An 18,400-nucleotide genomic window follows, 5' to 3' on the forward strand; every position below is an offset into this window, starting at 1 on the left:
TTGGGGCCATGGTTTCAGCAGACATCTAGGTCAACTGGCATAATAAAGTTTATTAAGAAAATGTTCTGCATCCCTTTGGTGAGTGGCATCTGGGGTCTGAAAAGCTTGCAAGCGGCTGTCTAAGATGCATCAATTGGTCTCAACCCACTTGGACCAAAAGAGAATGAAGAACATCAAAGACACAGGAAAATATCAGCCCAAGAAACAAAAGGGGCCACAAAAACCAGAGAGTCCATGAGCCAGGGACCAGAACTAGATGGTGCCCGGCTACCACCAATGACCGCCCTCACAGGGAACACAACAGAATCCCTGACAGAGCAGGATAAAAGTGTGAAGCAGAACTCAAATTCACATAAAAAGACCAGACTTAATGGTTTGACTGAGACTGGAGGAACCTCGGAGGCCATGGCCCCCAAATGCTCTGTTAACCCAGAACTAAACCTTTCCCGAAGCCCACTCTTCAGACAAAGATTAGACTGGACTATAAAACATAAAATAGTACTCGTTAAGAGTGTGCTTCCTAGCTCAAACAGGTACACAAGACCAATTGAGCAGCTCCTGTCCATAGATAGGCAGGATGAGAAGGCAGGAAGGGACAAGAACTGGTTGAATGGACACACGAAACCCGGGGTGAAAAGTGGGAGTGTGCTGTCACATCACAGGGACTGTAACTAATGTCACATAACAATATGTATATAAATTTTTGTATAAGAAATTAACTTGGGCTGTAACCTTTCACGTAAAGCAAATTAAAAAAAAGATATAAAAAATAAGAGTTCCAATCTCCCCGCCAAAAAAAAAAAAATCCCTGAAAGTCCCTGAGATTTTTTTAAAAAAAAATTTTTTTTGACACAACAATTTGAAACTCAATATTGAGTACACACCCCATTAACTCAGAACACTGATACAGATGAAGACCAACACCAAGATATATTCTAGAAAGATCAATGGATATTAAAGGAAAAAAAAAATCCCTGGATGTGGAGCTCTGTGTCTTAACTCTGCCCACTAAAAGCTCTAGAAACAATGACCAACTTAATAGCCATGAGCACACCTAGAACCTACACAGTGTACTTGAAATACTATTTTCTACTCAAAGAAGCCAGGGCTTCTTAGAGAAATTATTTCTTCCAGGCCTTTGGGGAAGATCTTCTCATTAGAGACAGCAAAGCAATGAAAAACTTAGGGTCACTTGAAAAGGACTCAGGACAGTCACCTAAGGCTGGGGATAGGAGTATACAGTGACTGCAGATGGGCACACGGTTTCTTTTTGGAGTGAAGGAAATGTTCTAAAATCAGATTTAGGTAATGGTTGTACAACTCTATACAAATATATACAAAAAAACCATTGAATTATACACTTAGAATAGTAAGTTTTATGGTATGTAAATTATATTTCAATAAAGCTGTTAAAAAAAAAAAAGAGGGAGAAAACAAAACTCACAAGAACTTGAAAAGGTCCCCACTGCCCAAAGAAAACTTTGGCCTCTAAAAAGAACCAGGATCTCAAGTAAATAAAATCAATAAAATATGTTTAAATCCATGAGTTCATGAAGATATTTTTTAAAACTCTGGAACTATACAAATCTACACTTGTGACACACTTGTGATAAAATTATCTAAAACTAAACACACACACATGAATGCACATAAAACTGGTTAAATCAGAAGTCAGTGGATTATATCAACTGTCAATTTCCTGGTTGTGGTACTGTACTATGGTTGTGCAAGATATCACCATCAGGGGAAAATGAGTGAAGAATACAACAGGATCTCTCTGTACTATTTCTTACAACTGCACATGAACCTACAACTTAAAATAAATAAATAAATAAATAAACCCAACTGGTCAACTTTGGAGGATAGTAAGGAATCAATTTATTACCTTAAAAGCTAGTAGATAGGTATTAGACAAGTGTCAACTTTGGTGAAGGGAAAGACAACATACAATATAGGAAAAGTCAGCACAATTTGACCACAACAAATTCATAGAAGGGGCCTAGATACAACCAAACACCTTGAAGGACCAAGTTGCTGGAGCTAAAGACTGGGAACCATAGTCTCAGAGAACATCTAGGTCAATTGGCATAACATTTCATAAAGAAATTGTTCTATATCTACTTCGGTGAGAAGTGGCTGGGGTCTTAAAAGGTTGTGAGCGGCCATCTAAGATACATTGATTTGCCCCATCACGTTCAGGGCAAAAGAGAATGAAGAAGACCAAAGACACAAGGAAAATATTAGTCCAAAGGACTAAAGGACCACATGAAGCAGAGCCACCACCAGCCTGAGCTCAGAAGAACTAGATTATACCTGGCTACCACAACCAACCACTCTGACAGGGATCACAACAGAGTCCCAGACAAAGTGGAAGAAAAATATGGAACAAAATTCAAATTCACAGAAAATGACTAGACCTACTACTGGTCTGACAGAGACTGGAGGAACCCCCAAGATTATGGCTCCCAGACACTCTGCTAACTCAGAATTGAAACCATTTCCAAAGCCCACTTTTCAGACAAAGATAAGACAGGCCTATAAAACAAACAATAACATCTGTGACAAACATACTTCTTAGTTCAATCAAATACATGAGACCAAACGGGCAACTCTTGCCCAAAACCAAGACAAGGCAGAAAGGGACAGAAATGGACAAATGGACACAGGGAACCTAGGGTGGACAGGAGGATTGTGCTGTCCCATTGTGGGATTACAACCAATGTCACAAAAAAATATGTGCATAAATTTTTGAACGAGAAACTTGAGCTATAAACCTTCATCTAAAGCACAATTAAATTAAAAAAAAAAAAGCTCGTAGAGAATCAAGCACTTATCCTGCCTTTCCTATATGAACAGGACCAATGATTGAGAACCACGCTTTATAAAAGAATCTCAATTAATAAATGAACAAGAACTATTAGATTATCATCTTACAACCCCCAATGGATTAATGGATCTAGGCCCTGAATATTAACAGCTGCTAACATCAGAAAAAGAGGGAGAAGCTGACATTAGGCGTGTCCTGATAAAAGAACACACCACTATCTAATGTCTTGCCATAGAGTTCAAAAACAAGCCCAATCAAGCCTGTGGACGCAGTTACCAATTTTCAGGAAACCAAGAGGATAGAGAACAGGTAAACTGCACCATGAGAGGGCCATCAGCAAAATCCAGAATGGAAGATCTACAGGTGATATCCCCCGGCTATTTCAATAGATAAATTGCCAAGGAAAAAAAGGGGGAGGAGGAGGAAGGGCGGGCAAGGGAATGGAAAGGAAGCCTGTAGATTAAAAGAATCTTAAAAGATACATTTTTTTTTTTAATAAGCAAGATACAGTAGTCTTGGAATGGACACCTGGGTGATAATACTACAAAGAAATTCAAGGAAGTGTGCCTACTTTAAAAGGCAAGACAGTGGCCACATCAGGGAGTGGAAAGGGTGGTGATTAGAATGTGGCACATGGACAGGGCTTCTGGGGGTAGACAGCAAAGTTCTACTTCCTGACCTGGGTGATGGTTATAAGCATGTTCACCTTAGCATAATTCATAAGCTATACATTTGTTTTGTGTGATTTTCTGTATTTATATTTTATTTTACAACAAAAAGATTTTTTTTTAATGAAAATTCATATCATTAGTAACCAAAAACAAAACAAACTCTTTGCTGTCGAGTCGATTCCAACTCATAGAGACCATACAGAACAGAATAGAGCTGCCTCATAGGGTTCCCAAGGAGCAGCTGGTGGATTCTGACTGCTGACCTTTTGGTTAGCAGCCATAGCATAACCCCGATACCAAAAAGAGGCAAAGACACCACAGAAAAGAAAATTGCAAACCATTATCTCTCATGAATATAGATGCAAAAATTCTCAACAAAATTCTAGCCAATAGAATCCAACATCTTATCAATAAAATAATACACCATGACCAAGTAGGATTCATACCAGGTATGCAATGATGGTTTGACCTTAGAAAATCAACCAACATAATCCACCACATAATAAATGAAAACAATCATATGATCATCTCGATCAACACAGAAAAGGCATTTGACTAAGTCCAACACCCATTCCTGATAAAAACTCTCAACAAAATAGGTAAAGAAGGGAAACTCAATAAAGGGCATCTATATGAAACCAACAACAAACATCATTCTTAACAGAAAGAGGCTGAAAACATTCCCCTTGAGAAAAGGAACAAGACAAGGATGCCCTTTATCACCACTCCTATTTAACACTGGGCTGGAAGTCCTAGTAAGAGCAACAAAGCAAGAAAAAGTCTATAAAGGGCATCCAAATTAGTAACTGACATGGGTTGAATTATGTTCCCCTAAAAATCTGTATATCAATTTGGCTGAGCCATGAGTCCCAGTATTGTGTGGTTGTCCTCCATTTTGTGATCATAATTTTACATTAAAGAGGATTAGCGTGGGATTGTAATACCCTTACTAAGGTCATACTCCTGATCCAATGTAAAGGGAGTTTTCCTGGGCTGTGGCCTGCACCACTTTTTATCTCACAAGAGATAAAAGGAAAGGGAAGCAAGCAGAGAGGTGGGAACCTCATACCACCAAGAAAGCAGTGCTTGGAATAGACTGCATCGTTTGGACACAGGGTCCCTGTGCAGAGAAGCTCCTAGTCTAGGGGAAGATCGATGAGAAGGCCAACAGAGAAAGAAAGCCTTCCCCCGGAGCTGATGCCCTGAATTTGGACTTTTAGCCTACTTTACTGTGAGGAAATAAATTTCTCTTTGTTAAAACCAACCACTTGTGATATTACTATTATACCAGCACTAGATGACTAAGACAATAATGAGGACGTTAAACTGTCCATATTAGCGGATGATATGATACTATACACAGAACACCCAAAAGGCTCCACAAGAAAACTACTGGAACTAATAGAAAGATTCAACAGAGTAGCGGGATATGAGATAAACATACAAAAATCAGCTGGATTCCTATACACCAATACAGAGAACAATGAAATCAGGAAAACAATACCATTTATAATAGCCCCTAAAAAAATACTTGGGAATAAATCTAACCAGGGATGTAAAGGACATATACAAAGAGAACTACAAAATGCTACAGCAAAAAAACAAAAGAGATCTACTTAAATGGAAAAAATACCATGCTCATGGATAGATCGACTCAACATTGTGAAAGTGACAATTCTACCCAAAGTAATTTACAAACACAATGCAATTCTAATCCAAATACCAGTAGCATTCCTTAAAGAGATGGAAAAACTAATCATTAACTTTACACGGAAAGGGAAGAAGCCCCGGAGAGGAAAGCACTACTGAAGAAAAATAGAGTAGGAGGACTCACACTACCTGCCCTGAGAACCTACTATACAGCTACGGTAGTCAAAACAGCCTGGTACTGGTACAACGACAGATATATTGACCAATGGAACTGAAATGAGAACCCAGATATAAATCCACCCACCTACGGTCACCTATTCTTTGACAAGGGCTCAAAGTCCATCAAAAAGGGAAAAGATAGTCTCTTTAAAAAATGGTGCTGGCAAAATGGGATGTCTATCTGCAAAAAAGCGAAACAAGACCCATACCTGACACCATACACAGAAACTAATTCAAAATGGACCAAAGGCCTAAATATAAAGCCAAAAATTATAAAGATCAAAGAAGAAAAAAAAACAAGATCAATGTTAGAGGCCCTAATACATGGTATTAACAGGATACAAACCACAACCAACAACACACAAAACCCCAGAAGACAAGCTAGATAACTAGGATCTTTTAAAAATTAAACACTTATGCTCATCAAAAGACTTCACCAAAGGAGAAAAAGGAGAAACTGCAGATTGGGAAAAAGAAATTTTGGCTACTACAAATCCGGCAAAGGTCTCATTTCTAAAATCTGCAGGAAAATCCAACACCTCTATAACAAAAATACAAATAACCCGATTAAAAATGGGCAAAGGAAATGAACAGGCACTTCATCAAAGAAAACATTCAAGCAGCTAACAGTCACATGAGGAAATGCTCGCAATCATTAGCCATTAGGGAAATGCAAATCAAACCACAATGAGATACCATCTCACCCCAACGAGGCTAGCATTAATCAAAAACAAAATAATAAATGTTGGAGAGGTTCTGGAGAGACCAGAACACTTACAAACTGCTGGTGGGAATGTAAAATTGTATAACCACTTTGGAAATTGATTTGGCATTTCCTTAAAAAGCTAGAAATAGAAGTTCCACATGATCCAGCAATCTCCCTCCTTGGAATATATTCTAGACAAATAAGAGCCATCTCACAAATACATGCACACCCATATGCACTGCAGCACTAGATAGAAGCAACCTAGGCGTCCATCAACTGACAAATGGATAAACAAATTATGGTATATTCACACAACGGAATACTATGCAATGACAAAGAACAATGATGAATCTGCAAAACATCTCATGACATGAATGAGTCTGGAGGGCATTATGCTAAGTGAAATGAGTTGGCTGCAAAAGGACAAATACTGTATGAGATCACTATTATAAGAACTGAAGAAAAGGTCTAAACACAGAAGAAAACATTCTTTGATGGTTATGAGGGTGGACAGGGAGGGAGAGAGGAATTCACTAACTAGATAGTAGACAAGAATTAGCTGAAGGGAAGGGCAACACGTGATACAGGGGAAGTCAGGACAACTGGACTAAAACAAAAGCTAAAAAGTTTCCTGAATATAACCACACACTTTGAGGGACAGTGCAGCTGGGACTAGGGTCTGGGGACCATGGTTTCAGGGGACATCTAGGTCAAGTGGCCTAACAAAGTTCATTTAGAAAATGTTCTGCATCCCACTTTGGTGAGTGGCATCTGGGGTCTTAAAAGCTAGTAAGCAGCCATCTAAGATACATCAATTGGTCCCAACCTACCAGGAACAAAGGAGAATGAAGAACACCAAAGACACAAGGAAAAGATTAGCCCAAGAGACAGAAAGGGCCACATAAACCAAAGACTCCATCAACCTGAGACCAGAAGAACTAGATGGTGCCCAGCTACCACCAATGACCACCCTGACAGAGAAAACAACAGAAAGTCCTTGACAGAGCAGGAAAAAAGTGGGATGCAGGACTCAAATTCTAGTAAAAAGACCAGACGTTATAGTCTGACTGGGACTAGAGGAATCCCAGAAGACATGGTCCCCAGACTCTGTTAACCGGAGAACTAAAACCATTCCCGAAGCCAACCCTTCAGACAAAGAATAGATTGGACTATAAGACATAAAATGATACTTGTGAAGAGTATGGTTCTTAGTTCAAGTAGATACATGAGACTAAACGGGCAGCTCCTGTCTGGAGGTGAGATGAGAAGGCAGAAAGGGATAGGAGCTGGTTGAATGGACACAGGAAATCTGGGATGGAAAGGAGGAATGTGCGGTTACATTATAGGGATAGCAACTAGGGTCACATAACAACGTGTACATAAATTTTTGTATGACAAACTAACTAGAGCTGTAAACTTTCACCTAAAACACAATTTAAAAAAAGAAATTAAAAAAATCAGATGAGTAAACTATGGTACATACATACAATGGAGTACTACACAACGATAAAGAACAATGATGAAACTGTGAAGCACCTCACAACATGAATGAATCTGCAGGGCATCATGCTGAGTGAAATTAAAAAAAAAAATCTGTTGCCCTTGAGCCAATTCTGACTCACAGCAACCCTACAGGACAGAGTAGAACTGCCCCATAGGGTTTCCAAGGAGAGCCTGGTGGATTCAAACTGCTGACACTTTGATTAGCAGCCACAGCTCTTAACCACACCACCAGGGTTTCCAAGTGAAATAAGTCAATCACAAAAGGACCAATATTGTATGAGACTATTACTATAAAAATTCATGAAAAGGTTTACATACAAAAAAAAAAAAAAAACTTTGATGGTTACGAGGGAGAGGAGATGTGGCTATGGAAAAACACTAAATAGACAATAGATAATTGGTAACTTTGGTGAAGAGTAAGACAGTACACAATACTGGGGAAGCCAGCACGGCTTGTACAAGGCAAGGTCATGGAAGCTCCATAGACACATCCAAACTCCCTATGGGACTGAACTGCTAGACTGAGGGCTGTGGGGACCATGGTCTCAGGGAACATCTAATTCAACTGACACACAGTTTATAAAGAAAATGTTCTACATTCTACTTTGATGAGTAGTGTCAGGGGTCTTAAAAGTCTGTGAGCAGCCATCTAAGATACTCACTGGTCTCACCCCTTCAGGAGCAAGGAAGAATGAAGAAAACTAAAGATAGAAGGGAAAGCTTAGTCCAAAGGACTAATGGACCACATCTACCACAACCTCTACCAGACTGAGTCCAGTACAACCAGATGGTGCCCAGCTACCACTGACTGCTCTGACATGGATCACAACAGAGGGTCCCAGACACAGATAGAGAAAAATGTAGAACAACATTCTAACTCACAAAAAAAGACCAGACTTACTGGCCTGATAGAGGCTGGAGAAACCACGAGAGTGTGGCCCCCAGATACCCTTTTAGCTCAGTAATGAAGTCACTCCTGAGGTTCACCCTTCAGCCAAAGATTAGACAGGCCCATAAAACAAAATGAGACTAAAGGGCGTACCAGCCCAGGGTCAAGGACAAGAAGGCAGGAGGAGATAGGAAAGCTGCTAATAGGGAACCCAAGGTTGAGAAGGGAGAGTGCTCACATGTTGCGGGGCTGTTAACCAATGTCATGAAACAATATGTATACTGTTTAATGAGAAACTAGTTTGTTCTGTAAACCTTCATATAAAGTACAATTAAAAAAAAAAAAGAAAACAAACCATCCAATTACAAAACAGGTAAAAGATCTGAACAGATACCTACTAAAGAAAACATATGAATGGCAAACAAGCCTAAGAAAAAATGCTCAACATCATACGTCATTAGGGATTGCAAATTAAAACAATAAGATACCAACTCAGCATTCTAGCAAAGGCTCAAAGAGCACAGCACACTTCCTATCCCATAGAACGGAACTGCCCCATAGGGTTTCCAGTGCTGTAATCTTTACGGAAGCAGACTGCCACATCTTTCTCCCATGGAGCAGTCAGTGGGTTTGAACCACCAACCTTTCAATTGGCATCTGAGCGCTTTAACCACTTTGCCACCAGGGTTTCTATACACCTACTACAATTATCGACTCAACAGCAGTGGGTGAGTGGGTTACTACAATTAAAAAAAAAAAAAACTCCACTTCCCTTGAGTCAATTCTGACTCATAAGGACCCTACAGGACAGAGTAGAACTGTCCCGTAGGGTTTCCAAGGAGTTGCTGGTGGGTTCAAACTGCCAACCTTTTGGTTAGCAGCAGTAGCTCTTAACCATACCGACTAGAATGGCTGAAATCCAAAACACCAACAACACCAGATGCCAGCAAGGACATGGAGCAACAGGAACTCTCATTCACTGCTGATGGGAACGCAAAACGGTACAGATCTTTTAGAAGGCACTTGGGCAATTTCTTACAAAACTAAGCATAGTCCTACCACAGGACTCAGCAATCACATTCCTTGGTATTTATCCAAACGTGTTAAAAACTTAAGTCCATACAAAACCATGTGCACGAGTAATGACAGCAGCTTATTCATAACTGGCAAAAATTGGAAGCAACAAAGATGTCCTTCGACAGGTGAATGAATAAAAAACCAAGGTACATCCATACAATGCAGTGTTATTCAGTGATAAACAAAAACGAGCTATCGAGCCACAAAGACACAAAGAACCCTTAAATTCACATTGCTAAGTGAAAGAATTCAGTCTGAAAAGACCACATACTGTATAATTCCAACTATATGACATTATGAAAAATGAAAAGCTATAGAAAGAAAAAAAATGAACGTTTGCTAAGGACTGGGGCAGGTTGGTGTTACAGACTGAACTGTGTCGCCCCAAAATATGTGTTGTAAATTCTAACCCCTATACTTGTGCACGCAATCCCATTTGGGAATAGAGGTGTCTTTGTTATGTTAACTAACCTCATGAGCATAGGGTACATCTGAAGCCAATCGCCTGAGATATAAAATGAGTAGATCAGACACAGAGAAGCAAGCAGAGAGAGGGAAAGACAGATGGCTAGGCCACCGGAAGATCTCTGAGGAACAGAAGCTGAAAATGAGGACCTTCCCTCAGAGTCAACAGTGAGAGGAAGCCTTTGCCTAGAGCCAATGTCCTAAATTTGGACTTCCAGGCTCCTAAACTGTAGGGAAATAAATTTCTCCTTGTTGAAGCCACCCATTTGTGGTATTTTTGTTACAGCAGCACTAGATAACTAAGACAGGTGGGGAAACGGAAGAGGAATGAAGAGGTGGAGCACAGGGCATTTTAAGGGCATAGTACTGTAAGGATACATCCGTGACATCATGCATTTGTCAAAACCTACAGAACTGGACAACCCAAAGGGCGAGCCTTAATGTAAACTGTGCACTTCAGCTAATAATAATGTATTGGCTCATCAATTGTAATAAATGTACCACATTAATGCAAGATATGAATAATAGGGGAAAAGGGAGGGGGCATATGGGACCTCTGGACTTTCTGAACAATTTTTCTGTAAAAACCTATTTTTTTTTAAATAAAGCCTATTAATTTCTTAAAAATTACATGAAAATAAATATTATTAAATCTTGGCTAGTTACTGCAGCCTGAAGAAAGTCCTGAGGCCTGGTCTCTGTTTTAAAAAGGAGACTAGCAAATGTTGGAGGCTATTAATGACAAGCTGGCACCAAATGAGGCCTTCTTCTTGACTTAAGTCTTGAAGACCTGAAAAGGGAACCACTTCCTCACTTTGTGATTCACTGTTATCTTATGCTTATCCTAGAATCATCTCCTGCGTCACTTAAGGGAGTCTCGTGGACCATCTCACATCCTACACTTCTGGAAATGATGGGTTAAAAAAGTTTTGGTGCATGAGCGCAAGTCAGGCCTAAAGAGGGGATGGAAAAACAAAAACTGAGCTCTCCCAGATCATCAACAGATTCATTTTATTTATTCCACCCTTTTCTAAACACACTTAAAAGGTTTGTTTTTCCATTATGTGCATTTAAGCAAGTAAGCAACACCATGCTCTGGTTAAGAGCTGCCTGTCCTTATCCTAGTGACGCACGCACACGCTTCACCGTGTACTTTACAGGGCACCTTCTCAGTCTAGCAATCATCTGCCTCGGCCTTTACGTCTAACGTGTTTGGAGGCTTTCAAGTGACAAGAGGTCCTCCATCTGAAAGCACAAATTACAAAGATAAGTGCAAGTGCCCTCCCTGATCTGAAATCCCCATCTTAAAACAAGGCACCATGTCCCGAGTAGCTGGGTCATCGAGACCAACCTGATCTGACCTCAAAGCCCTTAAAAAAAAAAAAAAAAGATATCAGATGACAGAATAAAAACTTGTAAAATCCGAATGGAGCTCAGCCACGTTTTTTAGATGTTTATCTAAAACACACACACAAAAAAGTGGCCTGATTCTCCTGTCATGATTTGCAACCAAGTCTTTTTTACCTCTTCTTTTCCTCCCAAGTTTCCTTAAATTAGTTTGAAGAGAAAATGCGTGAGCCGGGACTTTAATATTTCTGGCATTGCTACTCGCCCAAGGGAACAGAGTGCCACCAACATATAAAGATGAGGTAACAGGCAGGAACGGGAAAGGGAATTTGTATACAAAAGGAAGACCAGGGTTGGGCTCCTTGGCCTTTAATGGCTCTATTTTAATCAGTCTCCCTTGAGACCCATTTCGTTTCCTCTTGCACTATCTTCTACCTCTTCGCATTCTCTGCCCTCTTGGATTTGTGAACCCTCAACTTCCCAGCTTACCTGCACTCTTTCCCTTGTTCTTACTTTTTTTTTGTCCCTTCATGAGACACGTATACAAACACATACCTGAACACAAACCTGCTAAAATGTCTGGGCAAAGGAAACCTTAGTTCCACTCACCACGTAAGTGTTTATGGAAACCCAGTCCACTGTTACCATGATTTCTGAGAGAAACACACCTAATTCACACCCCTGGATCTTCTCTATGAAGCTCTAGTAGACAACAGCACCAGATAAGATTACGACTTTAAGAATAGAAGTAAAAAAAAAACAAAAACAAAAACACATTTAATCCTCTATTCTAGAAATGGCTATTTAAATAGAAAGAAACCCAGAAGTGTATAGAGCTCAGCTGAGCCATACATAGCAACATAATGTGTTCCTCAGCTACACAAGACAAAAGCTCAAGTCAGACCCAACATTTCTTCAGGTGCCACCCTGGACTTGGCCTATTTCCTCACCATATGGTGCTGTGTTCTATGGGGCTATTATTCTGAGCAAATGTACAGCAAGGGAACAGTTAGGTATTGGGGGAGAGGAGGGTGCCACCTGTATTTGGATTTTTCACTCAAACTCTTTCCAGTCAATCCCAGAGGAATACAAGAGCCTGTTTAAACATTACTTACTGCCTGTTGGATATCAGTCTTCACTTCCTCACTCAACATGCCTTCAAAGACAAAGGAGTCACCAAACTTCTCAGCCTATGAGGAAGGAAGGAAATAAAAATCCAGAGAGGGTTGTAATCACACATTTCACATGTGCCATTTTCCTTGAACACTTCTAGAATTTAAGCTTCTCTTATGCCTTCCCAGAGGATTCAGAAATGACTTAAAAACATTTGACTTGCCTTTTAAAAACAAGTCCACGTTACTCACGGAGACCAATTTTATTTAAGACTCATTTAGCTGGTAAGAATGCAGACAGGAAGAGATTAGCTTTTGAGCACGTGATTGTTCCTGCTGATTTTTTTTTTTTTTTTTCCTAGTGCTGATAGACTCACATATACCGAAGTATTATAAATGACTTTGGAAAAAATAATGTACCCTTTATACGTGAGATCAGGTAATTAAGCTCTGCCTTTTGTTCTGCTCCGGAAATTTAGCTACAAGAATTAAATGGCACTGTTTGCTGATATTCTGACATACTCTGGCTCCACTAAGGTGTCAGCTGCACTTATAAACTTCAAGTGGCCAATTCAAGCATCAGACAGAAGCTTGTATTTTGATGACATTATTTAATATTAGTGTCTCAAATTGTCATCCATTTGGTTGCATATGACCCCATTCTGGAAACACCCACCCTAGTCTCTTGGTCTCCATGACTCTGGGACACTGCTCTTCTAGTTTTCCTCTTACATGTCTCTGGTGGTTCCTACTTGTCTCCTGAAATACATGGGGCCTTCTTCCAGTCTCTACAACAGTATTGCTCCCCAGAGCTCTGCTCTTGGCTCTCTGCTCTTCTTACTCTAAACCAGCGGCTCTCAAGCTCTGTACAGATAAGGTCACCTGGCCGGCTTGTGAAAACTAGATTCCTACCTCTGACACCAAAGATTCTGATTCTGAGGGTCTGGGATAAAGCTGAGGAAAACACACATGTAAACAGTATAGCTGACGACTCAAATACAGGCGGTGTGAGAAATACACTTTGAGATATACTGATCTACTACTCAACAACCCGTTTCGATCACTTTACCACCAGCACCTCAAGTGACTCGATGATCTCCGTGTCCACTCCCGTCCTCACTGGATAAAATTAACTGCCTACTTCTTGTTGTTGTTCTTGGGCGCTTTTGAGTCGATTTCAACTCACAGTGACCCCATGTGACAGAGTAGGAACTGCCCCACAGGGTCTTCCTGGCTGTGATCTTTACAGAAGCAGACGACCAGGTCTTTCTCCCACAGAACGGCTGGGTGAGTTTGAATTGCCGACCTTTTAGTTAGTGGCTGCGCGCCTCTGATTAACCACCTTCTTTGGATCGGGCTCCTTAACTGCCTTCTAGGTACCTACTTCAGGCCTCAAAGCACCTCAAACTCTTTGTCCAAAACAGAGGTCATCATCTTTTCTTCACTGCTACTCTTCTTCCTGTATTACCTTATGGTCACTATGCCCAAGTACTTAAGCCATTCCTTCATTCACCAAACATGGATCACATGAACATGTGCCTGGCTTTAGGTGATACAGGTGAATTTTAGAAAGGCGTGGTCCCACTCTTTACAGCACTTACGTGCAGGCACACAAACAAAAAACAAGTCAAACAAAGAAAAGAAGAAAATAATTACAATTTTACTTCACCCTGTACAGTAGAGTGTCAAGAACGGCTTCTTTTGGATAGAGTAGGCAGGGGAAGCCTCTCAGGGAAGATGACATTTAAGCTGAGATGACTGAAGAGTGAGAAGGAGACAGCTATCCAAAAAATGGGACCGGGAAGATGGTAGAAAATTCCAAGCAGAGAGGAAAATATGGGCCAAGGCCCCAAGGCTGGAAAGAGTGTCAAGCTTCAAGGACTAAAAACAAGAACAGCAGAGCTAGAACATAGTAAGAATAGGGGTGTCATGTAAAATGAAGCTGGAGAGACAGAAAAAAGCTATTAAGTGCCATAAAATAATGACGAATTCTTTTGGTCCAAGGCAGGGGTTCTTTAGCCCTTTTTGTGCCCCAGACTCCTTTGACAGTATGGTGAAGCTTATGAACCCCTTTTCTGAATGGATGTTTAAATGTATAAAATAAATAGGATTACAAAGGAATCTGAATACAGAGAATCAGTTCTATCGAAATATTAATAAAACAAATATATGCTATAGTTATACATGTGCTCAAATATACGCTCTTTATTAACATGATAAGGTCTCGCAGAAAATCTAATGATTATCATAATTTCAAAGTGGGGATGAATGTAAATAATATTTCCAGGTATCTGCAACAACAATAATGTGATAGAAAAACATTTGTGATTTCTACTGGTGACAAAGTTATAGGTACTGCTACTGTTACTATGCTTTCTTGTCTGTGTTTATAACTAAAGGAAATGGTGCATTTCAGTTACAGATTAGTAAAACTCAAGATGAAATTTTCTCCCCACCCATGTTCATGGACTCATAAATTCTGTTTATTCTATTTAATGATCATAGAAAACGCTTATCTGAGGGAAGCCTTCTTCCCTTAGAACTCCTCTTCAGACTGTGAGTAGACTATTAAGGAACTTGGTACGAGTAACCTTATGGAACAAAAAGAACAAGGACTCCACAAACTGAAGGCAGGGGTGAAGTCTTTTGGTGAGAGAAAACTGGCAGCCTACAAAACAAGTGTTATTTCAGAAACTTACAGAAACGAGAAAGCTTCCCTCTTCCTATTCCCATTTAGGACAAATATTCACTTTCAGAACCTGGCTTTGTGATTCAATGACCATAGTCATACGATAAGGCCTGGAACTGCGACCAGAGAGCTTATTATTAGAGTCATCAAGGCACTGAGATAAAACCACAAAAATGAAAAAGCCACACTTCTGCTTTTATCACCCAGGAAGTAAATGCTTCTGAACGACCAAGTTGCAATTTACTGAGAAGGAAAAGTCGCCTTTCTTTACATACTAGCTCTTATCTCAAAAAGCGTTACTGAACAGTGACACTCCCTAGCACTTAACAGCATTAACACACGATGAAATAAGGGTTAAGAATGTGGGTTTTGGGGTCAAACTGGCTAGGTCTGAATGCCAGCTTGACAGACTAGCTCTGTGACGTGGGGAAAATCACCTTTCAAATCCTCAGCTTCCTACCTGAAACATAACCTGCCTCGTGGGGTTGCTTTTGGATTAAAGTGCTCAGTACAGTGCTAGGCACATAGCAAAAAGACGTCAATCAATGTTAGCTATTAATAAAGCACTATTAAAAGTTCTAAAAAGGAACAAGTTCTCCCTCCCCACCCCAACTCCATTACCTCTGTCAAATAGCCTGTTGAGTTCACAAACTTCTCAAATTCAGCATTACTGACTTCATAGGCATCCATGTAAAAGGCATCAATCATGACTCTTCGGGCAGGTGCTTCCCCGTCCTGCTTGATCTGAGGATCATCTGTGCCCATTGTGAATACTCCGGCAGGGATGCGAACCATCTGCAGTGAAAAGTGAAACATCACAGTCAAAGGGGATTGACCACGGAAAGTGCCTGGCAATAGTCAGTAAAGACCCACCATCCTTCAGAAATCTCTGTACAATTAGTAAAATCACTAGTCATGAAAAGAAATGAAAAATTATTAGCAAAGTAATTTGTTCAGTCCAAACTCTCTACATGATACAAATCTGTGCATGCATGGAAACGGGTCTGGGATAATACACAACAAACTGCTAAGGGCTCGAGTGGAAAGTCAAGGAGAATGTTCCACTTTTTTCTTTACACATTTTTGTAATTTTTTTCCTTTAATATACACCTGTTTCTTTTGAGGTATTGTTAAAATATAAAAATGCCATATATAATATTTTTAGATACCCACCGAATGAATTTTGGCCTCCAGTGATAATGGAAAAGCCTTAAGTTACTGAAATAAAAAACCTAAAAATGTTACCAGGGGACCATGTCCTCTATAACTCCTTATGAAAATCCTACTTGCAATTTCTTGTATAGTATCTACCTTCTGAAATGAACTCTAAAGTCCAAGAGGACAGTGGCTGCCTTGTTCAAAGCTGTGTCGCCAGCACTGAGCACAGGGTCTCAAGAGCACACTGAAAATCTCAGTTACAAACATAGACCATGCTCTACATTATTAGTCAGCAGAGAAATGCAAGCTGAAACCACAATGAGATACCACTTCACACTCACTAGGATGGCTCTAACAAAAAGTATGAATGATAACAAGTGTCAGTGAGGATATGGAGAAATTAGAACCCTTATACATTGCTGGGGGGAGTGTAAAAGGTACAGGTACCTTGAAAAACAATCTGGCAATTCTTCAAACAGCTAAGCACAGTTACCATATGACCCAGCAATTCCACTCGAAAGTATATACTCAAAAACCTGTACACAAGGCGGGGCCAAGATGGCGGAGTAGTCAGACACTTACAGTGATCCCTCGTACAACAAAGACCTGAAAAAACAAGTGAAACAATCATGTTTACGACAAGCTAGGAGCCCTGAACATCAAAGCCAAAATTAGAAAATGGACTGAGCGGCAGAGGGAGGGAGAAAGGGTTCAGAAGCGGACAGGAGGTGCCAGACCTGAATCACCAGGAACCCTCAGGCACCATTCCCAGGAATGACTGCAGCAGGCTGGCAGTACAGTTCCGGCCACAGTTTCCTCAGGGACAGACAGCCAGCCACAAAGCCTACTCAGACCTCCAGAACCAGAGAACGGTGCTCTTGGCAAAACCCAAGTACTTGCATATATTTTACTGCTCCCCTAGCCCCCAACAGTTTGGGCTAGCCCCCAAGCCAGCTTCAGTGGTGGCTGTCGATTTCTCTGGGCCTGAGATAGACCCTGCTGAGCACCCTGAGCCATTCACCAGGACTCGGAGAAGGAATAAATTCAAAATTGGGAGAAAAGATTATCTACCTGGAGAGCTCAGGACAGAAGCAGCTCCTGTCCAGCCATAAATGGTCTGTGGACTTTGAATACCTTTCTCCCCTACATAGACCTGTGCAGGACTATTTCAAGAGAATAGGCCCTTGTTGGCAGAATGCAACTGAATCAGCTGTGCAGTGGAGAGGTGGGTGTTTGATGCCTGACACCGCTCTGCCTATTGAACAGGACCCTCACCCGCTCACATCAGGGGCCTAAGGACTGGTGGCTCCTCTCAGGTCTACCCAGCCCCCGTGACAGGGGTCCAAGGATAACTGGTACCTCCTAGTCCTTACAACCAAAAGCAATGGGCGCCCATGGTCCATCTGCAAAACCCACCCACCTGTGCACTCTAGGGAACAGGGATGCACTTTCTTCACAGGGGACAGTTGTCAGCCCCCTACCTTGTTCAGAGCATGACCCCTTGCAGCAACCAAATACCTGTACCTACACCAATCACCCCTGCTCCTCAAAGACTGTAGGACAGAGCCTGTACCACACACGTGATGACCAACTACCTGGACACCTGAGCTGAATCCACACAAGAAAAGTGAATGGACTCCTAGGTTCATATACCTAATAACAGCGCTAGCCTTCATGATGTTAGAACTTCAAAGGCAAAAATAATCTAGCTAATTCACTGAAGCAACCTATTTGGGCATGTCAAAACAAAACAAAGCAAGAAGCTAGGCTACAGTAAGCAAACATAAAATAAACTAATAACTTCCAGATGGCTCAGAGACAAGAGTCAATATCAAATCACATAAAGAAGCAGACCATGATCACTTCAACAAGCTCTCAAAACAAAGAATCAAGGGAACTTCTGGATGAAGGTGACTTCCTGGAATTACCACATGCAGAATACAAAAGATTAATGTACAGAACTCTTCAAGGCATCAGGAAGGAGATCAGGCAATATGCAGAACAAGCCAAAGAACACACAAATAAAGCTGTTGAAGAAACTAAAAAGGTTATCCAGGAATATAATGAAAAATTTAATAAGCTGCAAG

At 40.7% G+C, this 18,400-nt stretch overlaps 1 protein-coding gene across 2 annotated transcripts in view; it reads right to left on the reverse strand.

The window, feature by feature from the left end:
• SUMF1 (sulfatase modifying factor 1) overlaps positions 1-18,400 on the reverse strand; it is a 125,507-nt gene that overhangs the window by 92,634 nt on the left and 14,473 nt on the right. The window contains exons 2-3 of one of the 2 annotated variants that reach the window (XM_049862509.1): positions 15,777-15,950; positions 12,470-12,544 (exon numbers count right to left, since the gene is read on the reverse strand). In XM_049862509.1, coding sequence (XP_049718466.1) covers positions 12,470-12,544; positions 15,777-15,950 — 249 coding nt within the window. The remainder of the gene's footprint in view (positions 1-12,469; positions 12,545-15,776; positions 15,951-18,400) is intronic. The other variant, XM_049862510.1, reaches the window with a different exon arrangement.

The sequence above is a fragment of the Elephas maximus genome, chromosome 20 (assembly GCF_024166365.1).
Source record: "Elephas maximus indicus isolate mEleMax1 chromosome 20, mEleMax1 primary haplotype, whole genome shotgun sequence".
Lineage (NCBI taxonomy): Eukaryota > Metazoa > Chordata > Mammalia > Proboscidea > Elephantidae > Elephas > Elephas maximus.